Here is a 17043-nt window from a genome sequence, read left to right as displayed (position 1 = left end):
TTAAGAGCCTCTGAAATCCTGGGAGGTTTAGTTGGGGCTCTGTTTCCCAGGTTTAAAAGTGGCTCAGATGGAAGCAACAGTATTTTGCATTTCATGCTTTGGTCCTGCTTGCCTCTTTTTGAGAAGGTTTTGAGGACTGGCCTCTGACTCATTTGCCTTCTGAGAAGGCTGTTTTACAGTCCAGAGACCCAGGAAGGCTCAGGCACTCCGGACACACAGCTGCAAGTCTCAGGCTCCACTGGAACGGAACTCAGGGGCCCTGCCTTCACCTCTGGGGTCCAAGACAGGCTCCATAGCCAGACATGACCGTACAGTCTGTGCCAGAAAACCAGAGAACTGAGACTCTACCTGGTGACTTTTCTGGCTGCCGTGAACCAAGGCTGGCGGACCCCCAGGGCCAACCTACTGCAGCACTTCATAGTCTGCTAAGCACTTTGACAGAAATCATCTGAGTTTTTTCCTCTCCAGAATATTTAAAACGCCCTTGTAAATGAAGAGTGCATGCTGTGTCATTCTGATGGAGAAACCATTGCCACCCCGCATGACAGACTGTCTAGCTGGAAGGGACAGAATTCAACCAGCTCATCTTCAGAAAGAGAATGGACGTGCCCAGTGTTCTGGCTGCTGGCCAACAGGTAGCTCAGGGTCCAAACCTGTGAACTCTCCCTTGATGGGGTCATTCATATGAAGGAGATGTGCTTCCTCCCTTCTTTAGAAGGGAACTCATGAAGTGTCAAAGAGCCCCCGGGGATGCCCCAAGCAGATGGAGGAGTCCACTGGAAGCACAGTGAGCTCACTGAGTGAAATTCATCAGCCAGGCCCCAGGGCTTAGTGACTCAGGCCTCTGGCATTCCAAAGTGGGATGAACTTGGTCTAGACTGATGCTCAGTTTTCTTCCACTCTCTGCTTGGGGAATTCCAGTGTGCTCCGGAGAAGGCACAAGCCTGGGAGGGTCACCTCTAATGGTCCGTGATCTGCCCCCAATCTCCAGGAGTCAATAAGGACGGATGTTAGAGATCCTGGTCACACCCTTTCGAGGGTGGGAAGAGATGGGATGGGGGGTGGGGGAGGTGACCTCATCACGTTTTCATTAGGCCAGTCATTTGCACCTGGAGTCATAAGACACAGAGAAAGCATTAACTGACCTCTCATTTTGACCACGCTCCACTCTTGGCCACTTGAATTCATGGACCGCTACCTGGGGAAGTCCAGGGAGGGCCTTAGTGCTTTGATGTGGAAGAGGAAGGGCAGAAAGTCTGCTCCTGCTTTCAAGGCCAAGGTTGGGTGGGATCAGAAAAGAGGCAGGGAGAGAGCCAGAGCACAGAGCCCACACACCAGCGGGCATCCCTTCTGTGTGCGTGCGTGCATGTGCGTGTGCGTGCATGTATGAGAGAGAGAGAGATGCCGATTCACACAACGGTGCGCCCTGCCCACAGCCAGCTATGGGCACCCCTTGCGTGGGCTGGGTGTATTTTCGTAAATGCAGAGTAAGCAGGGATCTTAGAACTTGGCAATCACCTCATCCTGCTTCCTTCCCAGTGCAGGAATCTGGCTGCACATTCCTGGCAGGAGGTCATCCCATTCCTGCTTGAATGACTCTTGTGACGGGAGCTTGCTACTGACCGGGCAGCTCCATGAACTGTGGGGCAGACCTAAGTGTTACAGAGTTTTCACTCCGAGCTGAAATCTACGTCCCATTACCTTCTTACCCATCTTGGTTCTGGGTTAGAATAAACCACACATCTTCTCCATGGTAACACTGCAGATATTTAAAGAGAACCCACATGGCTCCCCTCCCCTCTCTTTTCTTGTCACCATATCTTCATTTCCTCATATGATATGGTTTCCAGACCTGTCTCCATCCTGCGGGTCCATCCTCTGGGTGACCTAGCTAAAAGATGGCCCCAGAACTGAACCCTGGATCTGTCCTTGATCCAAAAAACTAAGAGTTTAGGGGAAGAATTCTTCCGTCAGTGTATGAGTGCACATTCACGCTTATGGGTTTTTTTGATTTTTGTTTTTTGGGGTTTTTTTGTTTGTTTGTTTGTTTCGTTTTTGTTTTTTACCACTATATCATAGCTTTGGCTTATACAGAGCTTTTAGTCAGCCAATCCCCTTCAGGGATTTTAAAGATACAATCAATGCTTTTCAGTCACTCTCCTTGGTTTTCACTCCGTGGCTGATTTTTTTTCAATGAACCTTGACATAGGACCTTGTATTCATCCCTGATATATTACGGTTTGGGCCTATTATCTTAACTTACTGAGGTTTTGCTGAATCTCATTCAATAATGTTGTATTTCAGCAATCCCTTCTAGTTTCGTGTCTCCTACAACTTTTATCAAGGCATATTTTACTCTCCAGATAAACGTCTGCTGTTAGAGAGGCAGGAGCCAGGCCCCAGAACTACGGTTTGAGACCATCTGCTGTGTTCACGGATTAACCTACAGTCTTCCCGGGCACCATTAGTCATCGCACTGCGGCCCCACCTAACTGCACGTCCACCAGCCTACATCTCTTCCTCTTATCCACAAACATCTAATGGGGCCATTTCTGTAGCCAACAGGAATGATTCCATGACTTCAGCTACTGACACAAGCTTTTATATGAGGCATTTTGGAGAAACTTCTCAACATCCCACAAATATCCCCTGTAGGTGGGCTGGGCAGCTCCCTACCCATCAGGCCAGCTCTGACAGTAAGCATGAGCTCTAGCCACAAAGTCCTAGATGGAGGGGCAACTCTCAAGGCTTCTCCTCAGATATCTTGAGATGAGGGCCCTTTCATGACCTGTATTCGGCTGACACCAAAGGGAAGAGGTTCCAGGGACTGCTCACCATTTGAAAGTTTCCTCAGCGTGTGAGGCTGGACAAGAAACTCCCATTGTGGCTCATGGGAAACAGCCTGACTGTATAAAGGCAAGAGGGAGGGGTGCCTGGGTGGCTCAGTCGTTAAGCGTCTGCCTTCGGCTCAGGGCGTGATCCCGGCGTTATGGGATCGAGCCCCGCATCAGGCTCCCCTGCTGGAAGCCTGCTTCTTCCACCACCCCTGCTTGTGTTCCCTCTCTCTCTGGCTATCTCTCTCTAGGTCAAATAAATAAATAAAATCTTAAAAAATATATAAATAAAAATAAATAAAGGCAAGAGGGAGGCCTTCTAGGAAGCTGCAAAGCGTGGAAGGCGGTGGGAGTCTTCCCACCCTTCAAACCAGCCGTTCCCCATCCCCCTGGTAGTCCTGTCTGGGTTACTGTAAATTCGTTTAGGGTCTAGGCTTCTTGCCTTGAAATGATCCTCTAGCTTTCCAAAGGCATGCATCTTGTCTTCTCAGGTTATAAGGCCATGTTTTCTTTCCCTAATGGAGACCCAGACCATGCTGTGTGTATAACAGGCACCCAACAAATGTCCAGAGTAAAGACAGGAACTGAGCTGTTATGGTGGACTCTTAGCACTTCCAGAATAAAAACGTACTTCTTACTAGAATGTGGGGGGTCATTTATCTGCCTATTCTACCCAGTCAAGGGTCTGCTTTTTCTAGGAGCCAGATTCAATAAACACTTCTCTGTTGAAGTGCCATGCCCAGAGTCCTTTCTCCAGAATCATTTTTTCTAATGGCGGATGAGTCTTCTCATTCTCCCACCCGCAAAAACCCACTGACATTTTGGCCCATCTTCTCTTTATTCAAACCATCAATGACTTTCTTATACCCAGAAGCCTGGATCTTCACTTGACAATCCAACTGTATTATCCCGAGGTTCTAGGCTGAACACAGGCCCATTAAAGATGCTATAAATAAGCTCATTTTTCTATTAAGCAGGGTGATGCTGTGAAGGAATGATTTGCTTCTATGCGCTTCTTATCACTGTTTTTTTTTTCTTATCACTGTTTAATTTGATATTTGATCCTGGGAGATTCTTCACCTGTGGGGATGACGATCTGTGGTATGCATTCCTAAGAAGGAAATTTAGGGGTCGGAGACACTGTTCTGTCAGGTACCTAGCACTGTATCTACTGGATGCAATGGCGAATTAGGTACACCCCTACCCCCCAAGCAGCTTCCAATCTCCTCAGAAAGTGGGTGCTAATGGTCCCGTATGAGGTCATAAGGAGCGGAGATGGAACATGTGAAACCGGGCTGGACAAGCCCATCCTCCAAATCACAGACCTTACGGGAAAGCGAAGTTGTCATCGATCACTGGAACACTAACACGCATCAGCTCTTTGACAATCTCTTCTAACTCTCCCAGATAAAACAGCAGCATTTGAAGAGTGTCAGCTAGAAGCAATCTGATCCTGCTAGCTGAGAGAAAGCTGGAAATCCTTTTCCATGCTATAATGCCGGCTTGGACTAGTTCCCAGCGTACTCAGCGTGCTCTAGGAACATATGAGAAAAGAGTGGGACAGTGTGAGTCATGAGAGGAAAATGTAAAGACCACAGTCTGGGGAGAACTTCCTCTAGAGCCCAAATAGGGCAATTTCAAGTTGCCTTTCTTCAGCGTTGGTTCTGAGGTCAGCTGGGGGCTAAAGCACACCGAAGGCCCTTTGGCCTGGCTTCATGGCAGATCCCACAGTGCCTTGGGGGGCGACATCCAACATGTCCTGGAGGAGGCTGCCCACTCTGCCCGCCCTCAGCCCCACATACCTTGTACATAAGAGCAGTGCCATAAACGTTTGTGGGTTTTGTTGTTTGGGTGGAGAACTTATTGAAAAGCTAACTCTGAAATGTAGCCATAAATGTAGAAGGGTCACAAGCCCTCTGGCCATTTCCAAATGCTGACTTGGGTCAGGCTGACAACATCAGAATCATCTGAGAGCTCTTTCAAAACTAGTCTGGTTCCCTAGTGGGACTTCCGATTCAGGAGGTCTGGGGTGAGGCCCCAATAAGTGCGTTTTAAAAGTGACTCGGATCCCCAGCTAGATTTCGAAACAATGGGCCTTTGGTAGCCAGCCTCCGAGATGGGCCCCGATGGTCTCCACTTTCTGCATTCACACCCTTGGGTAGTCTCCTCCCACACTGCATACGGTTAGTCTGTGTGACCAACAGAATATAGCAGAAATGATGGTCTATTCCCTCCAAGATTGGGTTACAAAAGGCTGTGGCTTCCGGGTTTTGCTCCCTTTCTCTCTCTTTTGAATCACTGAATCTGGAGAAGGACAACTGCCATGTCTTAAGAACACTCGGGCAGGCCACAGAGAGCTCATGTGCAGACGATCAGAGGGCTCCAGCTGATGGCCAGGAACTAAAGCTGGTCAACAGCTGCGTGAGTCAGCTTGGGACAGGGCTCCCAGGCCCTGGTGACCTCATGAGAGAATGTGATCAGAGTCAACCAGCTAAGCCGCTCCTGGATTCCAGACACTTGGAAACTGAGATCATGAAGTCTATTGTTTGAAGATGCAAAATTTGGGGGATAATTTGTTCCACGGCAATTGATAACTAGTACGTTTTCCCAGCCCAAACGGCAAGCTCCTGGGCAGAGCACAGAGGGGCTTTCCTGCCCACCCTCCGTAGCTTCCCTTCACACTGCTCCCGCATTCACATCGCAGCCTTGGGCAGTACTGACCTACTTATCCCCGTTCATGCCTCGGGGCTTCCAGGCCTTCACCCGAGCCATTCTTTGTGTAGGGAATGAGCACCCTTTCCCCACTGGTGGCCTCCCCTTCTCCAGAAATCCTCCCCTCAGCCACCCTGCATCAAACCAGGTTGGCTGGGGCTCCCTCCTTAGCACTCTCTCAGAATTAGTAGGTGAGAACCGAGTTACATGGAAGAAGGAAAATATCCACGTGTGGGAGTCCTCAGGAGCACAGGACTTACCTCTATGTGGTTGACCAACGAATTGTCGAACTTGAAACCAGGAATCCTTTTGTCACTACACACCACGCCCACGTCTTCTGAGTGCTTGCAGTCGGTGACGCCCCAGCCGTTGGAGGAACAGGCCGCCAGGGTCGCCTCTCTGCCTGTGCAGTAGATATTGTCCAACCAGATGGGCCCTGAAGCAAGCAGAGAAGAGAGAGACCAAATGGTGTGTCCAAGTCGGTCTGAGTCTTCGCGGGCACCAGTGTCATCCACAGAGAGAGAATTTGTCTCTCATTTTGCCAGTTACTGTGGTCATCAATCATTAGTATGTTCCAGATATCGGATATCATTCTAGGGCATCTGGGTTCCCTTTCCAGAGCGGGCAGCTGATGTGATTCGGGGGTGTGTTAATGGAACGTGATTTGGAAACCAGATTTGAGCCCAGATGTCACGTGGTTAGTAGAACGGGCAGAGATTTTGGATAGTAAGCTGGGTTTCATTCTGGCAGAGCCACTTAGCTATATGACCTTGGTCAAAGCCCCTCTTTCTCATCAGACACCTCAGCTGCAGGGCTGTGTACAGATTAGAGATAATACGTGGCACGTGCCTAGTTTGTTGTTGGCCCATCGTTACTCAAACAAGGTGACCATGATGACGATGGCAATTCTAGTTAGACTGACCGTGGTGCAGGCCAGACTCACCTTGCACCTGCAGCACAGGCTGAACTCTGACCCCTCAGCAAAAAGGTAAGCTATCTTGCAACTGAGGGCTTGGAGTTTTTAAGGTATTTTCATACGTATCACCCCCTAACCTCCCCACACCTCGGGGACAGTCATTCCCACTTCCCAGGCACAGGGCTCTGGCTCAGAGGTGGCTTATCAGGCAAGGCCGCCCGCTGAGCCCAGAGCCTGGTCCATTCAGTGCCCTTCTCTCTTCCTGCTGTTTCCCAGCCACTGAATCAGAGACGGCCCTGCTCTGCTAACCCACGGAGCCGCCCCCTCACGTTCCAGAAGTCAGGTGAAGGCAGGGCTGGGAGACCCTGTGCAATTCTGCTGGCCTCCTGTGTCTCTGATTTGCACCAAGTAGAGACTTCAGAATGCAAAGTGCTAGAGGGTTTGTCACAATGAGATGCCACTTCACACCCATTAGAATGGTTACTGTCAAAAGGACAGAAAACACTAAGTGTTGGCAAAAGTCTGGAGAAATTGGAACCCTTGTGCACTAGTGGTCGGCGGGAATGTAAAATGGGGCAGCCACTATGGAAAACAGTAGGGTGGTCCCTCAAGAAATGAACAATGGGAGGTACAGGCTTCCAGTCACAGAGTGCAGAAGTCACAGGGGTGAAAGGCACAGCACAGGGAATATAGTCGATGGTATTGCAATAGCGCTGTGTGGTGACAGATGGTAGCCATGCTTGCGGTGAGCACGGCATAACGAACAGACTTTTCGAATCGCTATGTGGTACACCTGAGACTAACGTAACATGTGTCAACTATACTTCAATAAAGAAATAAATATTTTAAAAATAAAAATGGGATTACCATACGATCCAGCAAGCCCCACCTCTGGGTATGTACCCAGAAGAGCTGACCACCCTGAGACTATTACTCGGCCTTAAAAAGGTAGGAAATTCTAACACAGGCTACAACATGGATGAGGCATTATGCTCAGTGAAATAAGCCCGTCACAAAATGACAACAACTGTATAATTCTGCTTAGATGAGGGACTTGGAGTAGTCAAGTCCATGAAGACCGAAAGTGGAAAGGAGGTTGGCAGGGCTGGGAGAGGGGAGCATGAGGAGTGCTTGTTTAATGGGCACTGAGTTTCCGCTCTTCAAGACAAAATGTGTTCTGGAGATTGGTTGCACAACAGTAGGAATGTACTAATACTACTGAATTGCACACTGAAAAATGGTGAAGACGGCATATTTTATGGTATATGTATTTCACCACAATTAAAAATAAAATTTTTTATAGTGCTAAAGGGTTTTCAAAGAGTGATTTTTGTTAAGTGCCCCAACAAAATGAAACGAAACAAAATCAAAGGTCTCCTTTTTCTCATGGCTCCAGGCAGGACTCGACAGGATGATGGGGCCAGATAACCAGACTCTCTCTGCCTCGGGCCTGGGCACCACGCATCTTGGCCAGCTACTTAACCAAACCTATTTCCCATTTCTAAACTGAAAACAAGGATCCCCAACAAACAGGTTACCATGGAGATTTGATGAGATAATGTATGGGCCTAGTACATGTTCGAGCCCTTTCCCTTCCTCCTTCCAGTTACTCAGAAAAACAGGGAATCCCGTTGTTTCCACGCAGGGAAACAAGGATGCAAGGAAAATGCAGATACAAACACTCCCATTGTAGAGACGAGAAAACCGAGGAGAATCTGAGGTTCTTCGAGGTCAGGGAGGACATGGGGCTAGTCACTGACTCTGGGGCCCCGCTGAGATGCGTTTGCTGTGACGGATGGCTGGTCAGCGCTCGAACCAGCGCGCCTCAGACGCATTGTAGGGAACAACAAGCTGATTGAAAACATCTGGGCTGAGGGTTTCCAACTGGTTTCTCAATTTGGCCTTGCTTGCCAGCCGTCAAGCTCCTCGGAAACATATGTTCCCTAATCAATTGCTGCTTGGACAACAAACCAATGTTTGTCTTACTAAGTACTAGCAACGGAAAAGACCCTCCGCATCTGAAGCGCGGCCTCTTTGGAACATTCTGTGGCAAAGCTGCTGAAGGGACAGAGATGGTGAAAAGATGCAGGGCCCTTACTCCATCTGCAAGGAGAGAAACCACCCTAGCTCAGGGGAGGGGAAGCAGGACAGCGCGCAGCTGAAGGAACGAGGAGCTGCAAAGCAGACACTCCATGGCCTGCTTTACTCTAATACGGAACATCTGAAATTAGCTCCCTGGCGCTAAGGGAACGAACTTCCCCCGAAGAGCTGCTTTCCTAAGAAGCTTTCGCTCACCGCCAACGGCCCTACTCTTGACAAAGTCTCACTAGGTTTTTCAAAAATATTTTAATATTTAATATTAATATTTAATATTTTAATATTAATTTTAATACTTTACTTATTTGAAAGAGAGAGTGAGCGAGAGAGAGAGAGTACACGAGCAGGAGCAGAGGGAGAGGGAGAAGCCCCACTGAGCAGGGACCCCCCCCCCCCGCCGATGCAGGGCTCGATCCCAGGACCCTGAAATCATGACCTGAGCCGAAGGCAGACGCTTAACCAACTGAGCCACTCAGACGCCCCCTCACCAGGTATTTTTTTGTAGATGCCGGAAATGTAAATTTCTACATAGCCCAAGATAGCACTGCCAGGAACGATATACTAATCTGGCCCGATTCCATGACAATATTTTTCCCTGTATGGTCCCTGCCTATCATCTAGACCGTCAGCCAGCTCAGGCTCTGCCTGCTGGGGTGCAGGGTGGTCTGGGCACAGTTCCGTAGACGCCATCTCAGAGCCGCTAGGAAAGTGACACTTGGATTGTAGATGGGGCTCAGTTTTGGACACAAAAAGCCAGCCAATCAGAAGCCAAACCTCATTCTACTCTGTCCATTCATTCATTCTAAGAAACGCTTCTCCTGACAAAAGAAGAGATGTATAAGCCAATCCACAAACCATTTGGAAGACAGAGGTCACAAATGAAACTCTGAATGCCAGAGTGCTCCCTGTGTTGTCAGGACAATTGTTCATGTTAGAACCTCTGGGACCCCACTGGGGTCATCTGCTGGCTTTGTTGCTCTGATCTGAACAATGGGGGTGAGGGGCGTTGGGGGGGCCTGGGGAGGGATCAGATCTGAGCTCAGGTCTGAAGACAAGCAAAGGAGAGCAATCGCCTCTGGTTCAGGTTGCTCTGAGACCCATCCGGAGGGTGAGAAATAGAGCAGCTGTCCCCTCCAGAACCCTCCAAAAGCGTCCCTGAATTCCCCAAGCTCAGAGACACTTTAGGGGGAAAGACCTCTTGACAGTCCAGGCTGGAAAACCTGGGAGGGCCTGGGTGCTCTCCTGGGGCTTCATTACTACCGCCTGCATGTCAGAGGCGCCGGTGATAGCGGGCGCTCTGGAGGGCCGGCCGCGGCGTTCCCAGGGCACGCACAGAGCCCACCTGCAGGTTAAACTCCTTCCACGGGAGCACAGCCCAGGGCACTGGTCACATTCTCTGGTCCCTATGCAAGGACTGCTTGCCGACTGTTTCCAGTATTGTCCTCAATCAAAATGAATTAATCAGCTAATATTTACTGAGTGCCCAACACCTACCCAGTGCTAAGAATCCTAACCTGACGCTGAAGAACTCAAACACGTTTATATATATTTAAAAGATCTCTCATGATGCAAAAACCAAGAACCACTTTACGTAGACAACATATCCCCAAAGTCCGGGAGACATGATGGTTTACGATTTTTTTAGCATCTGTTTCTCCCTTCCTCTTTGATACTTCTCCTTGCCTAAGTCCTGCTGGTTTAATATCCACCTAGATGAGCCTCCCAGGACTCTTTGGCCTCTTGTTACTATAGCTTCTCTCTGCAGCATCTTCCCCTGGGCCTATGTCAGCCACTCTGCCACGGTCGTAGCCTAGACCTCGTCGTTACCAACAATGGCGCCCTTCCCAGTGTCCATCTCAACCCTTCTGCCGTGCGGCCGCATCTCCACCCATCCCCAAAAATGTTTCTAGCACACTCCTTCTTGTACTGCAATCTCCACCCTGACTCGTGACCCCAGCCGCCCTCCACACAAGTCCCCCACGCAGCACCATCCTACTTACCCAGCCCAGACTCCAGGGACCATGGTTTCAATTGCTCCCTCACACACTCCCTCTGCTCCCCTGAACTCTTCTCCCATAATCCTCCTTGGGCGGCAAAGTCTGAGCCAGGTTAACCTACCTCCCAGGCCACCCCGTGCCCACACTTGGGCAGGTGAACTGGGACAGGGGAAAAACCATATCCATCTAATCTGATGACAGGTAAACTTTATGTCTGAGTAGAAATAAAATAATGCTCACTGGAAAAACCCCACAGTCATTGGAAAGTATTTGTTGTAAAATACCTAGGCTTGAGAGCCTGGGATTGAAAACACACACCTGATGTTACCCCTGGAGCACTCAGCCAGCAGGATACATGGAGATGTACAAGTGTGGAGACATGTCAGAGGATTTTGTTTTTCATTTTGAAGTGGGCTCCATGCTGGGCGTGGAGCTCAATACAGGGTTTGAACTCACGACCTGAGATCAAGACCTGAGCTGAGAGCAAGAGTCAGATGCTTCACTGATTAAGCTACCCAGGTGTTCCAACATGTCCAGAGTTTTGTAAAAAACACAGGAAGTGGGCTTTAAAAGCCCAGCATTTGCAGGCTGCCTAGGTGGCTTGGTCAATGAGCATCCGACTCTTGATTTCGGCTCGGGTCGTGATCTTGGGGGTGTGGGATAGAGCCCAGTGTTGGGCTCCACACTGGGCGTAGAATCTGCTTGGGATTCTCCCTCTTCCTCTTCCTCTGCCCCTCCCTCCCTCCCTCTCCCCTCTCTAAAAAACAAAAACAAAAACAAAACCCAAAACACCAGCATTTGCTAACTCATCTTTGCTGCTTTAATGTCAACACTGCTAGGGAAGCCCAAGTCAGCTTCGGAGAACATTTTACTCTAAGTGTGGTCTCTTGGTCTGGTTACTCCCACGGAGCATATTCAACTGCACAGAGGTAAGATTCGTACGAGATGGGTTCCCTTTTTCCTATAATTTCTAGAATAACAGAAAGCAAGGGTTGGAAGGGAGCATAATTACAATCTATTTCAATGACTCCCAAACCCGACTACATATACGATCACTTGGGAGGGTTCCAAAAGTTAGTCCTAGACTCAAGCCCAGACCTCAACCCAGAATATTACAGGTTAGCCCTCCTCCCCACCCCCCACAAGGACTGAGCTCAGGGTTCTGGGCTCCAATACCTGCCCCCCCTCAAAGCTTTCACCAAAACATCTTTCTTTTTTTTCTCCCCCCGAAATATATTGATTTGAACTCGACAAGGGAAGAAAGAGTAGCCCAACCGAAGTTCGAAACCCAGAGTAGCTCTGTTCCTGTCACGGACGAGCCCAGAACAACATCTTAGTGTTAACAGCGTGAAGGCTCCAGGAAAAGCACAGTGGCGAGAGTCAGGGAACGTTGGCCTACGGGGAGCCTTTGTGAGAAAGAGCAAAAGGCACCCCTTCGAGGGGGTGACTGGAAGAAAGGCACCCTGTCCCCTGGCTCACGAGGCCCCCAGGCAGGGCGCATGGGGCCCCGGGAGCAGACGGACTCAGCCCTTAGTGAGGGTCACCAACCGGTCTGCCCGGGCCAGCAGGAGGCACTGCCAGGAGGCAAGACTTCCTGCGCCAACACCAGGGAAGTCCCGGGCAAAGCGGGACGGCTGGCCCCTGTACCCCTTCCCGGCACCCGTCTGTTCCCACCTTCCTGCCCAGATGCAGGGCTATGGGCCATTCACACGCGACAGCAGCTGCGGCTCCCTTTACAGGCTAACCACGCGCGGGACTGTTCCTGGCTTTCCAGCGACCCAGCACTCAGTTCCAAAGCACAGAGCGTTACCTTCCCCCTTGCCGTACGAGGCGCTGGCGGTCCAGGCCTTGGCCTCCACGTAGCCGAGCTCCCGGCAGACGACGTGGGCGGCGTGGATGGAGAAGTCATCGTCGCACACGGTGCCCCACTGGCCGTTGTAGTACACCTCCACCCGGCCCTCGCTGTGCTTCCTCTTCTGGCCCGCCAGGCGCAGCTGGATCTTCACCACGTCTGACGGCACCTGGGGCCGGTGGTACTCGGGGGCCGGCTGCTGGAAGTACTCGGGGTACTGGGGCCAGCCCTCGTACTGTGCCAGGCTCAGGGACGGGAGCAGTGAGAGCAGGGCCAGACAGCCGCCCAGGCGTGAGCCTCCATGCCTCTCCATCCCCGGCCTCTGACCTGAGCGAGGGGGCGCTGGGCAGTGAGGGGCAACAGGCAGGAGCGTCCTGGAAGACAGGGAGGGATGCAGGTTACCGGTCTAAGAAACATCCAGCTTAGTATTTAAAGCTCTTCACCTTCTGGACCCCACCCCTTCTCTTCTCCCACCTGTGACTCCAGTGGACGGGTGTGTGAATTCCTACTTCTTTTGCCCACCCACCTTTCCCTAGCTCTGAAATGCTTTTCTGCGGTGGGGCTCTGGCAGTCACAAGAGCACATTCACACTTCATTTGAGCACAGTGTTGGTTTTTTTTGTTTTTTTTTTTTAAAGATTTTTACGTATTTATTTGACACAGAGAGAGAGAGACAGCAGGCACAAGCAGGGGGAGTGGGAGAGGGAGAAGCAGGCTCCCCACTGAGTAGGGAGCCCGATGCAGGGACTCCGTCCCAGGACCCCAGGATCATGACCCAAGCCGAAGGCAGAGGCTTAACCGACTGAGCCACCCAGGTGCCCCTTGAGCAGAGTTCTTAAAAAGATCATCTACAGAGATGTGAGCAGCCTTCAGGGGAAGGAAGGAAAGATAGCATGATACCCTGGGCTGGCAAGAGAAGAGAGCTGTTCCCACTCCAGCCTGAGGGGCTGGGGAGGGAGTGGTTGTCAGCACCAGAGAGAATGGCCAAGCTGAGAAGGTCGCCTCTTTGGAACTGTGGCTTCAGGGAAGGGTCTTAAAGCCAAATCACAGCAACAAGAGCAGGAGGAAAAAATACCTGACCTCTCTCTCTCTCCTGGTCTCCTACTCTCTTTCCGGGGTCTCCTACTGGGCAAGCCCACCCTGCCTCCTGGGGCACAGGGGATGGTGGGGAGGGAGGGCAGCAGGTGGAAAGGGCAAGCAGAGGGCATCCAGGACATTCTTCCTCTTCCTCCCCACCTCTGTACAGCTGCTTCCCAGGGCTCAGACCCCTTCCTGCCTCCTTCATGCCATATCCCTACTGAAGTGCCCTCCAGGGTTCTCTCCTTCCGAGGTGGGCTCATTATCTAGACATGCTTCTCAACCTTTCCAGATACCTCCAAGTCCCCAGGTAGATTACAGACTTCTCAAGGGCAGGACTTGTAGCTCATTCTTTGGCTCCTCCAGAGTAAACCTTACAGGTTTACGGACATGTTTATTGAAGGAGAAAGTGATCTGGTTCCAGGGACTGAGCCCCTGGCGAGGTACGGAGCTTGAGAGTGCTGCATGGAAGGAGTCCCGTGGGCACTCTCTGGGCATTCCCGTGTGACATGTCCTCCTTCCTTTGGGACGTTAGCTGACTGGGACAGAAATGGCCTCTTTCGGGTGCAGAGAAAAACACCAGGAAGGATGCCAGAATAACACGGGCTGCTGTTCTCTCTACACACACCTGTGAACCCTCCTAGGGCTCTGCTTTCAGGCCCCAGGCCTTCAGACACACCAGCATGCTTCCCACCCACACCCCCGATCTCATTACACCGTGCACTCGGGACCACACAGGCAAGGTTGCTGAACGAGAAGGTCAGTGGCAAAGTCTCCGTAAAAAGCCCCCATGCAGAGCCTGTCCTTAGCTGAGCTGTGGTCTCTGCAAGCAGCAGGCTCAGACGGTCCTGATGCACGGTCCTGATGCCAGTGATGTCCTGGGAACAGTTCTGTCCCTTTTCACAGCGTCTGTCCCTGAGGGGTGCAGGGGACTGGGGCCAGTCTGCTCTTAGCACAGAGCGGAGGCATAAAGCTCTTTGTGGCAAACAGAGGAGGGGCTGAGTGGCCTGTCATCAGGCAAGGGAGGACCTGACAGCAGAGTAGGGGACGCACAGACGCTAGAGCCACACAGCTTGGGTTTGAATCCTCGTTCTGATACTAGCTGTGCAACATCGGGCAAATACTTAACTTCTCTGTGCCTCTCTGTGTTCCCTATCTGTAACATGGGGTAATACTATCTAGCTCACAGAAATGTCACAAAGACTGAATGAATGGCACATCGCCATTCAGTGCTACAGGAGCATTTCTTAAATAAAGAATTTAAATTCTCAAGATTGTGGTCACCATTCCCAGGTGGAGACTACCTAAGAATTCCACAGCGAGGATTACAGCAAGAGATAAATACTTAGGCCATCGGTCCTAGTCCTTCCATAATCCGGAGAGAGGGACTACTAGCTTAAAAGGACTGCAGGTGTGTCCCAGGAGAGGAAGCAGTCTTGGGATGTGGGGCCCCAGAAGCAGAACTGGGACCAGCAGGTGGAAGCTAAAGATATAATACTTTCTATTTTAACCAGGTACAAAGGGTTAGGCTAATCATATTCAGTTCGTGGCACCGCACCATCGAGGAAGGACCAGATAACTGCCCAGAACTGTCAGGATGGCCGGACAGTGCCCAGTCCCCTGTAGTGGGTGCGGGCTGAAGACGCCAGTGCTTGGGGGCCGGTCAGGCCCGAGGACTGTGGAAGGCCCCCCCAGGTCCACTGGAGATCCACCCATCGTCATCCTGTGACTCACAAGAAAGGCCAGAAAGTCACGGGAGGTCCTGCAATAGCCCCCTTCAGACACAGCCCGGCAAATGACAGTGTGGCTCTGAAGGGAAGCATCCTCACCTCCCCTGCCCTCACTTCATTCCCATCAGAGCACATTTGCACCCGCAGGCTCGATCAACTGTGCCTCACTGAAACCTTGAGGCGTGATGAAGAAGGCAGGGATCCTGATTCTTCTACAAGGGAGAAACTCAAGAACTAGAGAGGATTAAGGACTTCCCTGGAGTTGCACGTTAGCGCAGGCAAAGCCAGAACTAGAAATCCCAAGCTACCAAGACAGCAACAGTCCACCAGCACAAATTGTGCCTGGGGCATAGAAGCTTCTGCAGTTCGGCACATAGCTACCTCGTTGGCTTCAGTTCGAACTACCCTTCTCTCCCCGCTCTCACTCCAGACCCTCACAGGCCACCTGTCTAATCCTATCAGCCTCTACTCTACTGAAGCTTTACACCTAGATCGTGTCCCTATGCCCTCCCTCTCCCCCTCCCTCCAAATAGTGTATGTCACAAGCCCGCCCATTCTTCAAGGAAACCTTCCCAGATGCTCCCGTAGGGGCTAAAGGTGGGCCACTCCAAGATGGGCCACTTCAGCATGAAGATTATTTTGAGTTAAAAGCAATCAAAACCCAGCAGATTCAGGAAAAGCTCTTTACCTCCCCCTCAAACGCCTAAAAAGAATTTAGATAGAGGACCTGCTCCAGGAAGAGAGCTGTCACCATCGAGAACTACATTATGATATGAACTGGGTGTGGTGGACAGGGAGGAACCCTAGCAAGGCCTGGTTCATCCAAGTCCTGTGTGTTCCGTTGTTTCTGAGGGGCCTGAGAGCCCCCTCCCAACATTTGTTTAGCCAACATTTACTTTTCCATCTTCCTGTGAATTGCATTTCTTCCTTTGAACACCCAGACACCTACCCCCTTTCTTTAGTTCAGGAAGACATATGTACCTCATTTTGCCTGTCTCTGGAATTTCCATGTCTGTGTAGATTCCCTGTATGAATGAAATTATATTTGATTTTCCTCCCGTTAATCTGTCTTGTGTCAATATGACTCTTAGCCCAGCTAGAAAGGCCTTGAAGGGCAGAGAAAATTCTTCCTCTAGTCAGAATGAATGTCTTCTCTATTTCCTTTAAAATCGCATTTTGTTTGTGCTTTACACAATTAATCTTCCCAGGGCTAGTTAATTCCTTGAGATGATAACTCACAAGTGTACCTTTCATATGCAAACCAACCAATCCAGAGCCCTGTCCTCCCAACTACCTCCTTACCAAAATCTCATACTCGGGGCCACTATCCCTCGGCCCTAGTCACCCCACGGCCAGGTACCTGACAACTAGACATAGCCCCTTAGCCCCAGAGTGAGCCAAAATTATTCCATCAGCCAATCCTAAACCTGCTTAGCCTGCTTCTTAGGTCTCACCCATTCCTTCCTGCGACAGTCACAAGAAAGGCTCTTGCCCACAGTTTCCCCTCACTCCCTCTGCCTGGGACCAACCCTGGTGCTTCCCGGTGTGGCCCCCCATCGTGTGTCTTGCCTCCCGTTTCTAGGAATCGGTGAGTATAAACTTCTTCCTTCCTAACGGTTTATTTTTTAAGTGGCCATTTTTTAAAAGAAATCTTATTCTCTGGACGTGCCTATCTCCACACTGTTCCACCCGTCTTCTTGGATTCTCCAATCTGTGGGAATGGCCAGTGTTCAACTCCTAAATCTTTCCTAGAAAAGTGCTCCTGAACTTTCTGCCTCTTTTGTGAGGACTTCTGCTTCTTACTCTGGGGGATTGTAAAGTATTAGACC

General features: G+C 50.6%; 1 protein-coding gene across 4 annotated transcripts in view; it reads right to left on the bottom strand.

Moving 5' to 3' along the window:
• The window catches only part of LOXL2 (lysyl oxidase like 2), an 88477-nt gene that overhangs the window by 49450 nt on the left and 21984 nt on the right, over positions 1 to 17043 (bottom strand). For all 4 annotated transcript variants that reach the window (XM_026518988.4, XM_026518990.4, XM_026518987.4 and 1 more), the window contains exons 2-3: positions 12367 to 12782; positions 5807 to 5982 (exon numbers count right to left, since the gene is read on the bottom strand). In XM_026518988.4, coding sequence (XP_026374773.1) covers positions 5807 to 5982; positions 12367 to 12721 — 531 coding nt within the window. In that variant the 5' untranslated portion in view covers positions 12722 to 12782. The remainder of the gene's footprint in view (positions 1 to 5806; positions 5983 to 12366; positions 12783 to 17043) is intronic.

Source organism: Ursus arctos, unplaced genomic scaffold (assembly GCF_023065955.2).
Source record: "Ursus arctos isolate Adak ecotype North America unplaced genomic scaffold, UrsArc2.0 scaffold_11, whole genome shotgun sequence".
NCBI lineage: Eukaryota > Metazoa > Chordata > Mammalia > Carnivora > Ursidae > Ursus > Ursus arctos.
The sequence above is the reverse complement of the archived record's forward strand: the minus strand, read 5'-3'. Positions and strand labels throughout refer to the sequence as shown.